Genomic DNA, 15,044 nt, shown 5'->3' with positions numbered 1-15,044 from the left:
CTGTCTGGTTGCCTCTGTGGTTTGACAAAAGCAGCTTTTAGGATGCTGCAGCAAACTGATGTTCTGCGAGCAAGACCCCTGGTAATTAACTGCAGTTTGTTTGATCTCCTGCTGGCATCAGAGCCCCACTCCCCCTGACCAGGCTTCTTTCTTTTTTCCAGGTGCAGCTGCAGGCTCGGCCTTTGGCAGTAAGTAAAAACATAACTGAAATGCTGGCCCCCAGTGCATGGTCCTTGTGGATGTCACTTGGAAAAAAAAAAAAAAAATTGGTTATTTTCTGTGCATTATCGTTTTCCAGGCTATAAGTCTTCCCTAATTGTGCCTCATTTCTGTCCTGTCAAAGAATCTTATATTTTCTTCCTTTGACTTCAGTAGCCTCATTTTGCCTCTTCCTCTGGCATGGTTTCCCCCCATGAGGTTCGTTAGAATGGCAGCTGGAAAGGAAATTAAAAAAAAAAAAAAAAGTCTCTTCAAAACCACCAGTGCTTGCTGTGAACTTTTCCCCCAAAGTATTGCAGAGAGGGCTGGGTTTGAATTATTAGGCATAACATCCAGGCTGGGTCACCTTGGGCTATGGATAATAAAACATGTATATATAGTGTGTACATCTGTATGTACACGTGTATGTATATGAATATGTGTCTGTGGTGCTGAGAGCACAGAGAGTGGAGCTCAGCAGGGATTTCTGCTGAAAGATTGATGGGGTGGTAGGGCTCCTGATTTAACAAAGCTGGAGGTAGTTTGATATCAAAGAGCCTTGAGTTTTGGGGTAAGCAGGAGCCTGGGCTGGAGTTCTGTGGCTCAGAATTACCCTCCAGGAGAAACAAATTGGAGAGCTGAATGAATAATGAAGTCTTTGGTTTGCAGGCACGTGGAAAGAATTGGAGGTGAAATAGTCTCAGGGCAATGCAAATGCAATTACAAAAATGCACCTAATTGAAAAGCAGAGGGCAGTTTTTCTGGGTAAATGAACCATATTTAGATTTTAAGCAGTTAAATTTAAATTGTTAGAAATAAAAAAAGATCTCCCTTAATTTAGGATTTAAAAAATCTAAATGTTTTAATAGTCCGAAATGTTCTTTGCTTTTCTGGTCAAAACTATTTTGCTAACATTTTTTTTTCCCTCTTAACAGAGCTCGGCATCCTCAGTGCTACCTTTTTCTCACTGGAAAATGTTTCCCACCACATTTTAGTGCTAGGGAGAAGCTGGAGGGTGGTGGGAGCAATGTGCAGGAGGTGGACAGGGGGGATTTGTGTCCAAGGCCAGTTAAGAAGAGATTACTTAGCTGGCACAGGAGACTAGAAGTGACCTAAACTAGCTCAGGGCTATTACAAAATTAAGCACAATAATCTGCATGAAGCAGTGGGACAAACAAGGACAGGAGGGCAGGAGGTGTAAGTTAAGTAGGAATTTGTGTCCAAAGCGTTATTTTAGTTTGAGAGGTTGTGAGGAGTGGGGTGGGCACAGAGCTGGGGTGGGTCCTCCTCAGCTCTCACCCATCAATTCCACTGCCCTGCTGCAGAGAAGGGGGTGCTGGGGATGATTCTGGGGTCTTCAGTACCTGGGGGATGGCAGAGAGGGGGAGCAGCAGCTGTGCCAGCCAGCATGGAGACTCCAGGCACTGGAATCCCAGCTCCTGGCCAGGGCTACTCTGCACCCCCCCCTGCTCCTCACCCCATCAGCTCTGCTCTGGTTCCTCTTTCCAGCTTAACTGGAAATTAGTTTATGAGAGAGATGTAAGTATTTAAGCCAATATCTGCACCACCAGAGTAAGCTGGTACAGCCTCCAGCCCCTGCACACACAGACACACAGACAGACAGACAGACACACACACACTCTCACACACACACACACTCTCAAACACACACATCACACACACAGACAGACACACACACACAGACACACACACACACACACAGACAGACACACACACACGCACACAGACACACAGACAGACACACACAGACACACACACTCTCACACACACACACAAACACACAGACACACACACACACAAACACACAGACACACAGACAGACACACACTCTCACACACACTCACACACACACACACACACACACACACACACACACACACACACACGTGCTCCCTGTATCCAGCATCCCCAAGCTGCATCCCCTTAATCCTCCCGGTGCCCCAGTTGTAGCTGTGCCGAGAAATCCATCACCAGTTCAGTCACCAGTTCAGCCCCAGCAGGAGCCTCAGGGGCATCTGGGGAAACCCCTGGTTCCCCCCCCTCCCAGTAAGTGCCTCCCACCTCCCACCTCTTCTCTTTGCTTGCCAGCATATGAGCGGCCACAGAGGGTCAGCACCACCACCACAACCACCACCACAACAACCACAACCACCACCACAACAACCACAACAACAACCACCACCACCACCCCCCAACCTGCCACCACCACCCAGCCAGGTGGGTGCCTCTCTCTCTGCTGCCTGCCTCCTCTTTTCATCTTCTTCCCATCCTGGCTCCTCCAATGGTGCTGGACACCCCCTGGGGCTGCCACGCTGCTGGCCCTGGTGGTCTGCTCCGTAGGATGATAGAGACATGGATAAAAATCACCCTGACTCTGCTCATGTCCCCCAGCCTCTGGGCAGTTCTGGTGTGGGCTTTTTTTTGGGTTTTTTTTTCCTCTATTCAGTCCAAGTAAGATTTGATGTGTATAACACGAGCCAGGTGTTATGGTCACCATGAGCAGAAGTCAGCCTGCAAGGTCCACCTCAAAGCCAGGGGACAGCCACATCATGGGCTGACATCCCCCTTGGTGGCTGAGCTCACTGCTGTGGCTCTGTTACCAGCAGGCAGCAAGAAGTGAAGGCAGGACTGGATGCAGGGAAAACAACGCTTTTCCCTTTTTTTTTCTCATTTTGTTCCTTTCAAATAGAAAAGGTTTTCAAAATCCACCCCTCCTAGAGCCACTTGGCCACATTCTCCCCCACAGGGCTGCTCTCTGACAGCTCCCAGCACAAGGTGGGGCAGAAAAGCACTGAATCCTCTCTTGCCCCACCATAAAACCACAGCACATCCATCCCCACCACTGCCTGGCTAGCAGGAGTCTGTCCCTGGGGCAGGCTCAGGGGGGGGATGCAGGCTGGCTGTACCTCCAGGAACAGTTTTTCCTGGGGCAGAGCTGCTCTCTGAAACCCCCAGGCAGCTTCTCTAGGAGCAACCAAGGAGCCTGCAGAGCTGGAGCCAGAAACGCCCTTCCCTAATTTCAAAAATCACCCCGTAAAGGAAAACTTTTGTCCTTTTCCCAAGGGCTCCTCCTTCCCTCCTCCCATGAGCAAGGAGACAGCGTTTTTCACTTGTCTTCTTGGAAATGAGCAGATAAAACTTAACAGCAGGACATTTTTTAAAGCTTCTTGTGGGGGAATTAGACACGCATCCCTCCCCTCGCTTGCTTTCTGGGCCTGATATTTCCCAAGAGGACGTTTTACACCCACAGCATGTTAGTAACAGTCTGTCTGGGGGAGCTGCCAGCAGCCAGTCAAAGGGATGAGGACATTTGATTGCATGTTTATGCAAATAGAGATATATTCATGGAAGTGCCCTGCTTGAGTAGTTAATCAGGAAGCCAAAGGTTCAGCTCCAACTTCCATGGAGCTGGAGTGACCCTGGGCAAAAAAGCAAAAGTCTCATGACTGTTGGGAATTGCCTGCTCCATGGCGTATGTGTGCAGGAGGAGCCATCCTCATCCTCCTCATCCTCATCCTCCTCATCCTCAGCCACCCCTGCCCTGAGCTCCCCCGTGGCTGTCACCCCAGCAGTGACAGGGATCAGGGCTACATCTGCGCCACACACTTGGGGTCATTTGATTTTTATCCATGCTCACCTGTAGCAGCATTTTAGGGGTTTTTTGTTTGTTTTGTGTTTTGTTTTGGTTTGTTTTTTTGGTTTTTTTTGTAGGCTCTGTGTCTGTGTGGGTGGTGTGCTCAGTGCCTGTCTTGTGTATGAGTTGCAGTGCTCTGCCTTGTGCTTGTGTCATAAATCTGGGGTGGGCAGAATGGCATCTGTGTGTGGTTGGGCAGTGGTGGGGACAGCAGTGTCTCCTGCCAAACTGCTCTGAGAGACCTGGGAGAGAGACTTCACGCACCTCAGAGTTCATTCCTTCTCCAAAACCTGCTTCCTAGACTGAGAAAATGTTTTTGTAATGCTTTCATTAACTGATGGCACAGGACAAAATAAATAAATAAATGGCAGTCCAGCTGCCACATCTCTGGCTTGATACGGTCAGGGCTGAACTTGAAGCTCCTCATCCCCATCCAAACCCCAATCCATATTTCTGTACAGCCAGGTCTCACCTCAAAATGGTGTGGCCAGGGATGGAGACAGCCCCTGGAGTGGCTGCTAAAAATAAGAAGTTAGTCAGGGCCACCCAGCAGTTCCAGGACCTGCTCTCTTACATGGGCATCACACTGGGTTTGATGCCAAAGGTCTGGGATGTGTCTTGACCAGCCCTAGGGAACCATGCACAGCCTAATCCTGATCTGCTTTGGACTGGAGACATTCCTCCCCCTCCAGTCCTGCCAAATGCAAAGTACTTCATGAAAAGTCCCATGATAGCCCCAAGGGGCTGTGACTGTAACACACTTGGACTGAAACACCTGTCAAGAGGTGACCCTTGGAGGTCCTGCTGGGGCTCCATTTGCAGGAGAATCAACAACCCCAAGCTGGGTCAGATCCCCAAAGTGAGATACTCTATCATAACCTCCTTTCTGCATTTTAGAAGCATTAAATTAATCCCTCCTTGCTTTAAAGTCATCTTAGATATTTTTTAAAAGTTCTGTTAGGGCTCTGTCTGATCCCTGTGCTGTTTCACTCTCTGATTTACACATTGTCTTTTGCCCTCTGAATTTCTGCTTCCCACCATAAGCAAGTACCATGAGAGCCACCCCTGAGGTCACTGCCTCTCTGCCCATGAGTGAAACACAGACAAAAACAGGTATTTAAAGCCAGACCAATGTGTTTTCCCCTTCTTCTTTGTGCCTCTGCACACCAGTGGTAGCAGCAGGGCAGAAAGCAGCGTAGAGGAGTAGATGGGATTTGGGTTTTCTCTGCCAGACATCCCCTTCCTTTGGTGTTTTCCATGGTCAAGGTGGAGCTGTGGTCATGTTCATAGGATGCTCCTGTGCCCAGTGGGCTGATGTATGGTGAGAGGGGGAGAAGAACAAGTTTAAGGGCTCAGTCTGTGGTCTGAAGGCAGTCACGGCTGCCAAAATGGGGAGAAGGAAGGGAAATTGCTGAGTTGCCTGAAGGAGGATGGATTAAGCGCTATTCTCTTTCACCTTCAGTACTTTGTTATTCCAAAGCCTTCCTTGAAGCCTTTCAAATCCTTCCATGCCATTTGTTATATATTTTTTTTTTAACATTTTATGGTCAAAATAAGAAAAAAAAGAACCAACAGAAATAAAGTGTGGTTGATTTTTCCCCCTCTACTTCCATTTACTCTCCCAGTTTGTAGCAGTTTCAACAGTTCATCTCTGGGGAAAAAAAAAAAATAAAAATCACCAATCTGAGCCCCACTTGCTTGGTTAAGGGAGCAGCAGAAAGCAGCAAAAGCCTGGGTTTGTGTAGGCCCTGCAGAGCCCTGGGCTTATGTTTTGAGAAGGACTTTTTCAGGTCCCTTTCCCACTGCTCCAGCACTGCTTCCCCAGTGCCCTGCTCTGGAACATGACTTTTTGGTTCCATTTATTCTCCTTCCCCAGAAACCCACCAAGAACAGCAGGGGCTGATACAAGCCCCCAGAATAAAGGCTGCCCAGTGCTTCCCATTTGTCTCAACTGGGTCTGGGGAGAAAAACATCTCTCCTCCTCCTGAAATGTAAACCTGTCCATTAACATCCCAGAGCTACAAGGGAAAGGTTCTCTGGATAATGAGCATTAATAAGTTTCCTGGCTCTGTAAACGTGGCTGAGTGGAGGTGTATGTGAATGACTAAAAAGCAAAATGCCTTCAGGGCTGTTTTTTGTTGTGACTCTAATTAAACCCTTGCCAATTTGCACAGGGCTTTTTTCATATTCTCTTTAACACTATACTCATATCAATTGGTTTTCACTTTCCAGCTGAGAAGGACAATGTCTATCACCTTCTCTTAGAGCTTGTAATTTAAAAAAAAAAAACAACAAAAAAACCCCTCTCTTTTTCCTTTTGTATCCTGCATTGTTTATCATCCCCTTGATGAGGCTGGGAAATCGCATTTCTCTCCTACTCGGGTTTGTCCTTTGAAACTTGGCAAGGATTGAGAGTATTTTTTTTTTCCTCCTCCTCCTTATGTTACCCAACTGGAGCTTGAAATTAATAATATGGCTTTTAAAATTTTATCCCTTGGTTTGTTTTCTAGCAAACCTGAAGACTGCCACCAATAGTGAGGAGCCAGGGAGGGGTATGGAGCCAGGGGAGGTGAGGGCTTGGAAGGCAATCAAACAAGTGATCCACAAACTTCTTGCTGGTTTCATTGCTCAGCCATGGCTTAGAAATTCTTTAAACTGTTTTTTTTCTGAGGGCAAAGCAGAGCCTGAAGGAGGGCCTAGAAGTTTAGGTTAGAAACCAGGACTTTGTGCCTCTGTCCTAAGCCACCTGGGCAGTTTAGTTCCCTTATTTCACAGCGGAAAGGGGGACCCAGGCAACAGCTCTGTCCCCAGGCTCCTTATGCAGACACATGAGCAAAATGCCACGTGTTGAGTGGGGCTGAGAATGGGCAGCTCAGCACACCAATGCCTCCTGCCCTTTGCATTGCAGGGGCTGTCTGGGCTCTCAGGCACCCCAGGGGGTTCCAGGTCCCCAGTCCCAGGTCCCCAGTGTCGAGCAGACTCAGGCACCAGTACAGCACAGGCTTGGGTGAGGTTTGTCCTCCCAAGCTCTCCCCCTCCCTGTGGTTCCCAGCTCCCCCAGTATAACACAGTTTTCCCCCTTTGATTCCTGCAAGACTACACCAGCCAGTCAGATGCTGCCCCACTGCAAGTGAGCTCTCCCCCATCCAAGAATGATCCAGGAGCAGAAGGTAGGAGACACGAGACTGGGTCCTGCCAGTGAGTACCAGCTCCTGATGCTTTAGTTTCTAGCTCCACTGCTCTGCTTTCCGTGTCCCTCTCTTCCCCTTCTCCCACCTGGGAAATAGCTCAGGGATTGTCTGTGCCCACCCTGCAGCTGGGAGCCTGGTGAGGCTGGATTGAGCCTCAGGGTTTAGTCATATACATGAAATACAAGGATTGGTAGAGTGGTAGAAAAGATTGTTCACAGCTTGCTGCTGGGGTGTACAGGGAGGAGCATGGAAATCCTCTCATCTCCTGAGACCAGAGTCAATTTGTAGAGCAGAATCTCTGTAAATAGATAGGGCTCTGATGTCTGTAGCATAGATGCTGCCTTGTGTATTTCCCTGCTTCAGGTCTCCCACATGAGCTGCTCCTGGAGAGAACCTTTGGAGGCTTCATGCTGGCTGTTGGGGCTGAAGTTTCTCCTCCTCAGGGTTCCCATGTGCTTCAGCAGTGTCCTCTTGGTGCTCAGCTCCCCTTTCCCACTCGGGGTGCCTGTAGACATTGAGCATCCCTTCCAGTGCAGAACATAACAAGTGTTGAAGCTGGACCCAGGACACAACCCAGCATTTGGAAACACTCAACCAGGGAGAAGAAGGTGCTGATGTTGAGGCTCTTTGGAATTGTTGTGCTTCTGGACCAGTCTCTGGGCTCACAGAAACAAAACTGTGTTTGATACAGAGGCACCGGACAGGCCCAGCCCATGGGCAGCAGTGCCAGGTGATGCCAGAAGTTTCTGCTAAACAAGGGGGGCTCCTGGGTCTTGACAGTGATCTGCAGATTTAGCTTAAAGATTCAAATTTCTTGGAGCCCTTGTCTCAGTCCTGCTTCAACACATTCTCAGCCAGATATGTTCAGACCAATGCACCCCAGATAGGTATCTAGCCTAGAGCTTCCAGTGTCCCTTTGTCACCTTTTTTTAAAGCAGTAGAGGGTTCTCCATTAAATCTGATGTTCTCTCTAACTGATGTCACCACAAGCTGTTCAGAGCCCACCAAACACAGCAGAACCTGGACCCAAGCCAAAGCCTCCAGATCCTCCCAAAAACATTCGAGGTAAGGCCATTCCCATCCCCAGGGACAGGGGAGATTTCTCTCCCAGTGCCTGCAAGGACAATCCACCAGTCCTTGGCATGCTCTACCATGATCCAACCTGCTCTCCTGCTCAGAGGGGCGTCACAGTTCTGCTCATCCTCATTAGCCCTGCTCCCAGCCCTCTGCAGAGCATCCTCACAGCCATGGTCCCATGGGACACCGTGGTCACCAGTCACAGCCACGGACTGGAGAGGTCATGTTGGTGAAGGAGGCTGTGCACACCAGTCCAGTCCAGCATGAGAAGGAAGCCATGGAGACCTGAGAAAGTCCCAGTCCCCCAGCAGCCTCAGTGAGGAGGGAGCCTGCTCTGGGCATGGCTGAGCCTGGGGGTGGCAGCATGGCCACCTCCTGCCATTGCTGTCACTGTGGGGAGGTGACCAGCACAGGGGGATGTATCCCCACCAGGAACCACAGCACCCTGCAAGGGTTGGCGTGCCACAAAAACTGGTGGGATCCATTTCTAAACAGCCTGTGGGATCTCAGCACTTCCCAGCCTTGCCCCTTGCCTGGAGTTGCCAAAGCAGAAAACCACCCAAGCACCAAACCCCACCCACTTGGTTTGGAAGCCGTGGCCTTTACCTCCCCTGTCCTGCTCATTCCCTGTGGGACAGAGCTCCTGCTGGCAGCACAGCCCCGAGGAAGCACCATCCCAGGACATCTCTCTTATCCTGAGGATTTGGATGTATGGATGGCCCTGGGAGCCCTCTGCCACCACAGCACTCAGAAATCTTTTTATCATCTCACACAGCAGCCCCGAAGAGGAAAGCAGGGCGAGCAGCAAACTCTGCAGGCAAGAGGCAGGGGAAGAAGCCAGGTAGGTGCTGGTGGGGACAAGCTGGGCTGGAGCAACACATGCTCTGCAGGACCCCATAGCAAGCCCTGCCAGGTGCCACCTCCATAGTGTTTGTCCTCCTGGCAGCTTTTTGGGTGCAGGTTGATGTCACCTCTATCAGGTGTGATGGAGGCCACCAACTGAGGCCACAGTCAGTAGACTTGCTTAAGCTGCTTAAACCTGCAGAAGTTGGGTCCTGAAGAACCCAATTCATGGCACCAAACATGTTTAACAGGGGGATGTGTGAGGATCTCCCCTGCCTCAGCCCCCAGCTCTGCAGGGTGTGGTAGTGCCCTGTGTTGGGTTTTTTGTGCATCAGACTTTGAGGAGGGGAGAAGAAGAGGAGAAATTGAGCAGCTCCCAGCTGTCTGGTGCAGAAATAGACACTGTCAGAGTGGTGTTCTTGGCCTGGCATAGTTCTCATGGCAGAGGGTAGGACGTGGAGTGATGCTCAGCAGTGAGGAAAAGTGTGTCTCTGATTTTTTTTAAGCATCCTCAAAGAGCTCAAAACTCATCCGGCTCAAAACAGACTCTGGCCCAGTGGTTCCTATTGAAACGTACAAAGGTAAGAGGAGGGAGCACGGGGCTCCAGGGCTCCAGGCTTTTGTATGGGTGATGGGAGGCAGCAGCCTCTGATGTGGAGAAGCTGGGGAGGGTTTGCCTGTCCAGGTTGTGGTTATCTGTATGTAGGGATACATCCCTAGGGTGGTGCAATGCTTGGGGATTGCAGCAGCCAGAAGTATTTGAGCTGAAATGTTTAACTTATTGGTCAAAGAGGCAAAAGTCGTTTCAAAAGGGGTGAAGGTTACAGCAGACTCTCAGCTCCTTGGCAGACAGCTGTGAACCATGGGGAAACCTCTGCCCTGCTCCATCATCTCGGATCTTCATTTCATTGACATGAGTCTCCTCCAGTCGCATGTGCATGCCAGTCTGCATCCTTCCCTCCTATCCCTCCCTTCCCTCCATCCCAACCCTTCAACATTTTATATGTTACAGTTTGGGCCAAAACCCCAGCTCCAACCCTCCCTCCTCCTCTCTGAGAGCTGGGGAAGCTCAGACCTGGCTCAGACCTGGGGAAGCTCAGACCTGATATGATCCCTACTCATGTTATCCCTTGCCCATGCTGGTCAGACCACCAGACAACTAAGGTACCTCTCCTCCTGCATGACACTGTTCATGCAGAAAGATCCAGCACCCTGAACCTCACCCGGCAGGGCAGCCACCAGCCCCAGTCAGGAAAAGCAAACACAAGCAGCAAGTAATCACATTCCCCTGGCTACAAATCAAACCTATCCGGTTGTTTTCTAACATGTGCCCCCAGGTAGGAGAGGTCAGTGCTGGGGACAGGAGCTGCTCCTGTGCTGTGCCAGGCAGCCCTGCTTCAAACCCTCACACACTTGTCCACATCCTCTAGAAAGACCCCACACAAGCAGCTCTTCCTTGCATCAGCTCTTTTTAGCATTTAACCGAAGAGTCACCAGGCTTCAGAACCAGCAACATTTTTGTTGTGAAGGGACACAGGGGGAGAAAAACCTGAGGAGCAGCAAAGTTTTACCTGGGCACACAGGAGCTCCAGCTCCACTTCAGCCTTATCCAGGGCTTTCCTGTTCTGGAGGCACTGAGTGACACTACACCCTCTGTCCCCTCCTGCTCCATCCTTCAGCAGAGGATATGCTCCCCTGGGGGTCTTGCAGCCCCCCCTCCAGAGCCAAACCCAGGCCCCGAGCTGAGTTCTGTTCCTTAAGAAGGCAGATTATTGCCACCTTTCATTAACACCTGCCTCACTGTCTGCTCCCATGATTGTGCCTTTCCTTCAAGAGATGGTGTCATGGGACAGCTGGGGGATGGCTCCTGCCTGTCCTCCCCCAGCCAAGGGAACAGGACCCCTGTCCCTGCTCTCCCCATCCCCATCCCCCCATGGAACCCCAGGCCAGCAGCTGCTGGGTGCCCTCATCCTGCCCGTCGCACTCCAGCTGGCAGTGGCCGTGGCATTTCACCCAGGCAGAAGAGCCTCGGGGCTCTTCTCCTCCATCCGGAATGAGGGAGGATGCTCCCGGGCCGGCTCCTCAGCTTTTTCCTCCTCTCCACAGACTGTGAGTGCTACGGACACTCCAACCGCTGCAGCTACATCGATTTCCTGAACGTGGTGACCTGTGTGAGCTGCAAGCACAACACGAGGGGTCAGCACTGCCAGCACTGCCGCCTCGGCTTCTACCGCAACAGCTCTGCCGAGCTGGATGATGAGAACGTCTGCATAGGTGAGCACCCAGGGACACGGGATGCTTTGTGCAGGATCCTTGGGGTGGATTTCAGTTCAGGCTCTCTCTGGAGGGTGGTGTGTCCACCCACATGGTCCACAAGGACAGTCCCCGCAGCCTGCCAAGTGTCCTCTCCTTGAAAACAAACCTCAAAACTTGTGTTTCCGACCCAATTCAGAAGCTTTGCTCTACCAGGGGCTGCTCAGCCCCAAAGCAGGGTGGGCTTTGAGAGCTCTCTGAACCTCCCATGAAACCACGGCCCCTCAGCCCTCCCTAGCACACAACCAACCTTTTCCAAAGGCTCCTTTGTCGGGGCACCACCAAGCCCCCAGGCAGGACAGGCACTCACAGCCCTTTCTTTGCTCAGAATGTAACTGCAACCAGATCGGCTCCATGCACGACCGCTGCAACGAGACAGGCTACTGCGAGTGCAGGGAGGGAGCCACGGGGCCCAAGTGTGATGACTGCTTGCCCAACTACTACTGGAGACAGGGCTGCTTCCGTAAGTGCCCCCCAGCACCACAGCCCCCCAGCACCACAACACCCCGGCACCACAGCCCCCTGGCACCACAGCCCCCCGCACCACAGCCCCCCAGAACCACAGCGGGACCTGATCAAGCCCCCTGACCAAGCAGGAGGTTTGGGGTAGGTCCAAACAAGAAAGGGAACTTCAGTCCTGCCTGCTTGGGTGCCCATGATGCTCGAGGTGTGTGGTGAGCAGGTCCCAGCCATTCCCCCCAGACACAAAGTGTCCTGAGAGCTTTGTCCCCAGAGCTTTCAGCCTCCCCTGGCCTTGGGGCTGCACAAGTGCTACAAGGGTCGGTTCCTTTAACCTCTCGGAACTAGGGAAGAAAGCCAAATCTTCTAGTTTCTGCTGCAGCCAAGGGGTCGAACATACCCCAGAGTAACCTGCCATCCTTCCCTCCCTCCCACCTCCCAGCCAATGTCTGTGATGATGAGCTCCTGCTCTGCCAGAACGGTGGCACCTGCTACCAGAACCAGCGCTGCATCTGCGCCATGGGCTTCAAGGGCATCCTCTGCGAGCAGTCCCGGTGTGAAGCTGACAAAAAGGACTGTGATGGTGTCCCCAGCCTGCACAGCAGCCTCAGCACCCTCCTCCTCGGGGTGCTCACCCTCCAGCTGTGTGGCTGGGTGGACCTCTGAGGGCCCAGAGGAGGGAGCTCAGCCACATCACCTGGGGGGCCCTGGGGACATGGGGGCAGCAGGAGGGTCTCCCCCCAAATCCTCTGCCTGCCTTCACCCTCGGACTTGCACAGCATCTCCTGGGACACTTTCCAAGCAGAGAGGAATACAGAAAAATCCAGGGATGACTTCTTGCCCACCAATCCCTCCTGGCAGTACCCTGAGGGACTGCACCAACCTGTGCCAGGGCCACCATCCACACGGGCACATGAGGCACATCCCCCCCCACAGTGACTCTGCTTCCCTGCTCTGCACAGGGGGACGTGGGGACAGGGCCACTGGGGCCCTGCTGAAATAGTGCCGTGATCCAAGGGATATTTTTTTTATTCTTACTTTATTTACTTTGGTATAGGCTGGGGCGTTCTTTTTATTTTATCCTCTTCTTAGTGTCCTGTTTCAATAGGAGCTTTCCATAACAGCTCCAGAGTCCTGTGAAACACAACAGGGGAAGGGAAGGGGAGGGAGGGAACAGGGGACTCTGGTCCATTCCTGCTGCATAGTCCCATGTCCCACCATCAGCCTCCCAGCCACGCACATACTGTTGCCTACAACTCCAGTTGCTGCATTGATTTTTGTATTTCCATTGCTGGGTTTTGTTTTCTTGCACTTCCAGAGAGTGCAGGGGCCACCAGGCACAAGGTACCTGAGGAGTGCAGTGTCTTATCCACACGTGTCCGTAGAGGGTATGGTTCAGATACTTCTTTTTTATTTTCCATAGAGACTTATTTTTGTTTGGGTTAAATGTTATAAAAGAACCATGACTTAAATGGACATTTTGCCATGAGCATTTGATTCTGGTGTATCCTCCTCCAGTAAAGCAACTACCAATTGCTGCTTGATCACCACGTTTTCCTTTTTGTGTGCACAGTTAATTACAGGTAAAGACCTATTTTTTTGATTCATAACGTCCTCCTGTGTTCTCTGAGTCACTACCAAGGTGCACCACATGGTGAGGGAGAGGGGAGGGAGAAGTTGCCTCAGCATGGAGAGCCATTAATTATTTCTCCTAATTACTTTGCTGAACCTAGGTTAGACTACTAAGTGCAGACAATGAACAAAACCTGAATGATATATTAAGCACTGGGCTGGTGCTGACAGGCCATTTCCAAGTGAGGCTGTGGCAGGAGAAGGCTGGATAGCCCAAGGATGCTTCTCCAGGGGGACCTCACTGCCCAGACCCACTGCAGCCCCCCCTCAGCTGATGCCATGATGCATCTTTGCAGAAAAAGCTGCTTATCTGGAATATCTTTAAGCAGCCACAGCCTGGGACATCAGCACAGTGCTTACAAGGAGTAGATCAACTCATTTAAGGCTTATAAACATGCCCCTGTCAGAGCAAGCAGTGGCATTCAAGCACATGACCTGAGGCAGAAGAAAGCAGAGACAAGAAACGATGCTGGGATCCCTGACACTCCCTGAGCCTCCCCTGGCATTTCCAGGGCCGGTGTCCTGAGTGCTACTCCAAGAGCTTCTATGTCAACATCTGTTCTGTTTAAGTGCTGTTTCTCCCTCATCCTGCCCCTACAGACCATCCTGCTTGGGGGGAGCTGTGCTGGGAGCAGCTTTAAGGCAGTGCCAGAGGCTGCAGCATCTCCCAGCCTAACCTGGCAGAGACCTCACACACAGTGCCCCCAGAATGCAGAGGGGGGAAACAAAAGGAGAAGAAAACAGGAGTGAAGATGCAGGGCAGACACTGTCATGTCAAAAAAAGAATAGAAAGAAATCTGGGGTGTATTTCAAACAGCATTTGACATCCCAGAGGCAGATCACAGGACTGAGTTAATCCACCATAAAATAAACAAGGGTTAAACTCACCCTGGTTGGATCTGATCTTTAAGGGACTGGGCTGGCCCAGGCCTTGCTTCCCTTTCTTTAATGTAGTTGGTTGTTGTCTGTTGTTATTGATATTTGCTCTTTTTTTCTGACTGCAATAAATTTAAAATCCTCATGTTACTGTTCTTACAAGTAACAGCATAGAACAGACTGTAACAGGATCAAGATCTTTAATGGCACTTCTGGAGGGCGAAGAAACATCCTCCTTTTCCCTGCACTTGCGTTTTTCTCTAGAATATTAGAAAAACAGAAAATTTACTACTTCATCAAGCACCCCAGCCAAACTCTGCACCCAGCAGATCCCTGGCAAACACACTTTTATTGTCATCAAGCAGGAATGTCCCAAGCAGCAGCTGCAGCACTGAATTCACCTAGAAAATGATCTCAGAAGAGCACAGCAAAGCTCAGAACAGCTGGAGAACACCACTGCACTCAACCTGTTTTGGTTTGGGAGATTTTTTCATGGTTGATATGGTGTTGGTTGAGCCTGGGGTTTTGTTTGTTTTTAAGCCAAAATACCATTGGCTTCTTAACTCAGCTCCAGAGGAGGTACCACCTCCCTACAGACCCTGAATGCCAGCAAGGTTCAGACCTTTTTTAACCAAATTCTAATGAATCGTTCTGCAACTTCAAGCAGAAGCAGAAAGTTACTGTGCTGATCCTCCTGCAGCTACCCCAAAGGACACCTGAAAAATGCTGAAGATGAGGGGTGGGGAACAAAACCAAACCAAACCACAAGTCCATCCTCCATGTTACACCTCCACATCCTT

At 50.8% G+C, this 15,044-nt stretch overlaps 1 protein-coding gene across 7 annotated transcripts in view; it reads left to right on the top strand.

Annotated features, from left to right (window-relative positions):
* Positions 1-13,346, top strand: part of NTNG2 (netrin G2) — a 44,347-nt gene extending 31,001 nt beyond the window's left edge. Inside the window, exons 5-14 of one of the 7 annotated variants that reach the window (XM_071765844.1) lie at positions 162-188; positions 2,308-2,436; positions 4,898-4,966; positions 6,949-7,023; positions 8,035-8,109; positions 8,900-8,962; positions 9,471-9,545; positions 11,071-11,238; positions 11,606-11,740; positions 12,179-13,346. In XM_071765844.1, the coding sequence (XP_071621945.1) occupies positions 162-188; positions 2,308-2,436; positions 4,898-4,966; positions 6,949-7,023; positions 8,035-8,109; positions 8,900-8,962; positions 9,471-9,545; positions 11,071-11,238; positions 11,606-11,740; positions 12,179-12,402 (1,040 nt within the window). In that variant the 3' untranslated portion in view covers positions 12,403-13,346. Of the gene's footprint in view, positions 1-161; positions 189-2,307; positions 2,437-4,897; positions 4,967-6,948; positions 7,024-8,034; positions 8,110-8,896; positions 8,963-9,470; positions 9,546-11,070; positions 11,239-11,605; positions 11,741-12,178 lie in introns of all 7 variants that reach the window. The other 6 variants (XM_071765843.1, XM_071765845.1, XM_071765847.1 and 3 more) reach the window with 6 other exon arrangements.
* Positions 13,347-15,044: the final 1,698 nt, after the last annotated feature.

The sequence above is a fragment of the Heliangelus exortis genome, chromosome 22, assembly GCF_036169615.1.
Source record: "Heliangelus exortis chromosome 22, bHelExo1.hap1, whole genome shotgun sequence".
NCBI classification, from domain to species: Eukaryota; Metazoa; Chordata; class Aves; order Apodiformes; family Trochilidae; genus Heliangelus; species Heliangelus exortis.
The sequence above is the reverse complement of the archived record's forward strand: the minus strand, read 5'-3'. Positions and strand labels throughout refer to the sequence as shown.